The sequence below is a fragment of the Montipora foliosa genome, chromosome 3 (genome assembly GCF_036669935.1).
Source record: "Montipora foliosa isolate CH-2021 chromosome 3, ASM3666993v2, whole genome shotgun sequence".
Taxonomy (NCBI): domain Eukaryota; kingdom Metazoa; phylum Cnidaria; class Anthozoa; order Scleractinia; family Acroporidae; genus Montipora; species Montipora foliosa.
In genome coordinates, this window is record NC_090871.1 from 28,771,717 (window position 1) to 28,776,716 (window position 5,000).

The 5,000-nt window shown below is 37.7% G+C and overlaps 1 protein-coding gene across 1 annotated transcript in view; it reads left to right on the forward strand.

Moving 5' to 3' along the window:
- The window catches only part of LOC137995525 (carboxypeptidase N subunit 2-like), a 199,661-nt gene that overhangs the window by 77,131 nt on the left and 117,530 nt on the right, over window positions 1–5,000 (forward strand). The window contains exon 6 of the mRNA XM_068841060.1: window positions 1,224–1,356. Coding sequence (XP_068697161.1) covers window positions 1,224–1,356 — 133 coding nt within the window. The remainder of the gene's footprint in view (window positions 1–1,223; window positions 1,357–5,000) is intronic.

Sequence of the window (5,000 nt, forward strand, 5' to 3'; positions counted from 1 at the left end):
TCCAAGTCTGAGCGCAAGGAGGAAATGGCGCAGTGACCAAGCTAACCTGAAAGTCGGCGATGTCGTGATTGTGATGTCTTCAGAAATTCCGAGAGGAAAATGGCCCTTGGGTCGTGTAGTCAAGGTCTTTCCTGGAAAGGATGACAGAGTTCGTGCTGTTGATGTTCAAGTAGGAAAGACTGTGTACAGGAGACCAATTGTGAAACTTTGCCAGTTGGAAAATTGTTGAGTTCCAAGTGACTTATTAGTGAACTGCGTATTTTTAAGCTTAAAGGATTTTGTTACCGAAGCAGATTTTTCACTGTGTTGCGGTTTATTGTGTATGCTTTTTTTTTTACATTGTTATGTCAAGGAAGGGAGGATGTTCCGCAGAAAAGCTGCATTTTCTATTACATGTAGGCTTCCTCACAGTACCCCGGTAGTTGATAGCATTTGCACGCGCATGCGCGCTAGGGAGTCCGGAGCACGAGGTTAAAAAATGTCGGCCATGTGTGTATGGTTTGTTCGAAACAGTGGAATTAAACCGTCGTTGTGTTGAAATCTTGTATTTTTTATGAACCTTAGAACATTCAGAACACCTCTTCCAGCCAGAAGTTGCTTTAACAGTGCTTTTCCCAAAGTTAGGAAAATGACGGGTGATTTCTTCAAATTATTGTCGATCAAGTTCTTCATCGGTGATAGCGGAAAACTCCATTTTGCTAAGTGCATAGCATCGTATTTTCCTATTGCTGGTGCTTTCGATACGGACATTACTCTTACAATTTCCACTTATTGGGAAGCCTTCATGTAAGAAACATCCCAGGACACCGCGGTTCTTGCGAACCAAATGAATTTTCCTTTATCCTCAAAACCATTATTTGACTTCTGTTTTGCAGTCCAAGTTCTTTTAATTGAAGAAAGGAAAGTTTATAGACAAAGTCTGGGGTGATTTTTTCACGTTCGAAGTTAGGTAGTAGATGGCGCAAGTGTCACTCTCATGGCCGCCATTTTCACGAAGGAGATGTACATGGAGCTTCGTTAAACCGCTGTTGCAGTTTACCGCCTATCTCGGAAGTGACGTTTTTATAGTAACTGAGTATGCTTGAGACATATAAAGGAAAGGGCATGTATGGGGGATGCCCTCTCTTCCTACTTTATTTTCTCTTGATAAGATTTACAATAAATCCCATGAAGACTAGGCAATGTCTTTACTTTTTGAAAAGGTTTCGATTATCTTTTTACAGATTTTCGCGTTTGTGTGAATTGGTGTGACTGCGACAGCAGGGTATATGACTTTGAAGTTGTGAACTCCTTTACCTGCACTGGGAAACATTCTGCTCATCTATTGAACAACATACCAACAACCACGACAGAGCTGTGAGTTTTTGACTGATGACACTCCTAAAACACTTTCATTTATTGCTTCTTCTTCTTCTTCTTCTTCTTCTTCTTGTTCTTGTTCTTCTTCTTCTTCTTCTTCTTTTTCTTCTTCTTCTTCTTCTTCTTCTTCTTCTTCTTCTTCTTCTTCTTCCTCTTTTTCTTCTTCTTCTTCTTCTTCTTCTTCTTCTTCCTCTTCTTCTTCTTCTTTTTCTTCTTGTTCTTCTTCTTCGTCTTCTGCTTCTTCGTCTTCTTCTTCTTCTTCTTCTTCTTCTTCTTCTTCTTGTTCTTCTTTTTCTTCTTCTTCTTCTTGTTGTTGTTCTTCGTCTTCTTCTTGTTGTTGTTGTTGTTCTTCTTCTTCTAAGCGATCGTATACGCAAACTTAGTAGCAGTAGTAACCTTCATTCGCTTAAAAGACTAAATGCTCATAATGAGGCCAGGGCTGTTTTTAAAGGCAGTTTGGGTGTATTTGGAGGGAGCTTAAGCAACGATCGACAACGACGACGGCAACGAGAACGTGATCTCAAAACATATCTTCACGTTGTTGTAATCACTTCATGACTATTTCAACCTCTTTAATATAACAAGGGTGTGGTAGTTCCTCAAAAGTGACACCGGTCGAAACGACGCTTAATTTAGGGGAGAAAATGAAAAATTATCTTCAAATACTGACGTTCGTCGTAAAACCTCACATTTGGCTATCTCACGATGATGCTTTGCAGACGACGGCACAGAAATGGACAAAAGTGAAAAACGCACGTTTAGGGCGTGCAAAGTTATTGCTTCTTTCCCACTAAATATGCAAATTTGTGATGTTCTCGTTGCCGTCGCCGTCGCCGTCGCCGTCGTCGTTGCTTAAGCTCCCTTGTGTGTCCTAACTGTCGTACAGTACTGGTTCTAAGTTTGAATACCATTGAAGAAAACAGCAATTTTCATTTAGGACGTTTTGTCTTTAAGTGCAGCCAGTGATCGTGTCATTAGTTTTGAATACCAGCTATACTTTTATAGGAGGTCTTTCCTGACTATGCAAAACCGTGAATACTTAAAGCGTTTCAAATGAGCGATTGCTATGAGAAGACGAGTGGTTTGCCGAATCCTGGAAGAAAGAACAAACCGAAGCCTTCGTAACCATTAAAATAACAATGCTTGGACTTTTTAGGTTTACGTAACCCCTCACTGCGGATATAGACGGGATAGAATAACCATCGACGATATCCTCAGATTGAAAATATTTCTGCTCATGTGGCCGTTAATTTTCGATGTTTATGATTTACAACCTTAACAGTAAATCCCAGTCTCTACGACTCCATTTTAACACTTTTGCTGCATGATGGTGCTAAATGCAATCATAGAAAAAGTAAAAAAAAAAAAAGGAAGAGAAAAAAAAGGAAGACCTATCAAGGAAATTAATACGAAGACTAAAAAAGTCATTGCAGAACAAATAAACGGAGTTCTCTCATCGCTGCCTATACTCTTTAAATACTCTTTCATTTATTTGCTGGTGATACCAGTTTATTTTGTAAACATAAAAACCTTCCTTTTCTCCAGACTTGTGCTAATGACGAGCTCTCTGGTATCAACGTTTGGCTTTGTCCGAATAAACTTTCTCTTAATATATAAAAAATCTAGTTTTGTAGTTTTCCATTCTCCCGAACAAATCTCCACTCGGCATTAAATGGAAAGGAATTGAAAAAGAGTCGTGAATTAAAATATCTTGGAGTTTTTACTGATTCGAATCTTAACACCAAATCACTCATATTGCAAATAAAATGAAGAGAATTGTTTATATGTTATCTAAGCTACACCATTATGTTAATAGTGATTTCCTTCTTAGCCCTTATTACTCTCTAATTTATCCTTTCCTAATCAATGGTCTAACTGTTTGGGTAACATACTCCACTACATTACAGCCTTTATGTATTTTACAGAAAAAGTCAATGCGTATTATAACTTTCTCTAGCTTTAATGAACTCTCAACTCCCCTCTTTAGGTTATCAAATATCCTAAAGCTCTCTGATCCTGTTACATTTCATCACGCTTTGTTCATGTTTAAGTTCCATAACAATTTATTGCCCTCAATATTATCGGGGCTCCGAGCACCACACGGTTATTTAATAGGTTAAGAAACATGCATTCCTTCATGGGAAGTGCTGACGTTCGGTGTTTATGCACGAGTTTGTTTTCAAATTCTTACATCCCAGGGCTATAACGCAGATTTAGTAGACAATCAATTTGATAGGGCGCTTAGTATTGAAAGATCAGAACTCCTGAAGAAAAATGTCAAGCCTGACAAAAAAGTATTCCCGTTAGTCCTGACTACAATCCTATCCTCCTTGATACTCAGAAGGTTATCCAAAAGCATGTTCATCTTTTAAGATCGTCACTCGAGTTATTAAAATTTTTCCATCTAAATCGGTTTTTCCAGCATATCGTCGTAACAAAAACCTCAAAGACATTTTGGCACCATCTAAATTTTGCGGGGATAGTGGAGTAAATCAGGTAGAGAGCGAAACGGGAGGTTGTTTTCAATGATCTTCTAGGTGTGATCTTTGTAAGAATTTTTTAATTCAAGATTCTAAATTTAAAAGCTTTTCCACAGGCCAAACATATAAAATTAACCAAAACTTGTCTTGCTCTTCCAAAAATGTTATTTACTTGGCCTCGTGTAATAAATGCAATTTACAGTACGTAGGTTCTACTTCCACAGAACTCAAAGTACGCTTTCGCAATCACAAGTCGTCTATGCTCACAAACAAAAAAACGTGCGAGCTTGCAGTTCATTTCAATTGTACCAAACACGAGATTTCTGAAATTAGTTGTATTGTTATTGAGAAAATTACCAGCCAGGGGAACGCAGCTCATATTGATAGATTGTTACTCACCTCAAAAACCTGAGCTGAGAATTAGTGGAAGGGGCGGGTTTAGGCCTCAAAAAGCATTTTTAGGGACACTTTGACCCTTAAAAATTGGAGGATTGTAAGCGAAAAACGCATATCAACATTTAAAAATCTACTTATGTCATAGCAAACTTTCAACCTTCCTCTCAAGAAAAGTATTGTATCAGTTTTTCACTTTACCCCCCACCCCTCGGTGACGTCTAAGCCTTGTCACTTACAAGGGAGCGAGAACTTTTTTTTTTTAAGCTGAAAATAAATCATGTTTTAACAAGCCTTTCTCTTTCTGGTATTCAAATTCTTATTAAAATTAACAGTGGATGTGAATATTTCACTGTTATGAATCGCTTGATGCTAAAAACTCCGTGGGCGCTCGATACGTTTTTGCAGGCCAGTCAATTTCAAATGTATTTCTTAGACAAAATTTTGATTTTTTGTACTTTTTATTCGCGATTATCTTTCCTTCAAATAATATTATTACGGCTATTTCACGCAAGACCGTTAGAATATCTGCTATAGATTATGTTAATCTTAATGACAGTCAGATATCAAGCAGATTTGGGGTTATTAAATTTCAAAAATCACATCTTCTGGCAATCCGTTAATTTATGCAAATTACTGTTTTCTTGTAACTGGGCAAGAAAATTTATAACTAAACTGTCGAGCAAAGTTAACTGCTCAGAAGGGATCTATAATAGGTAGCTTGAATCATTATATACCAGTAACAAAGCTATCAGTTCCATAAGTTCC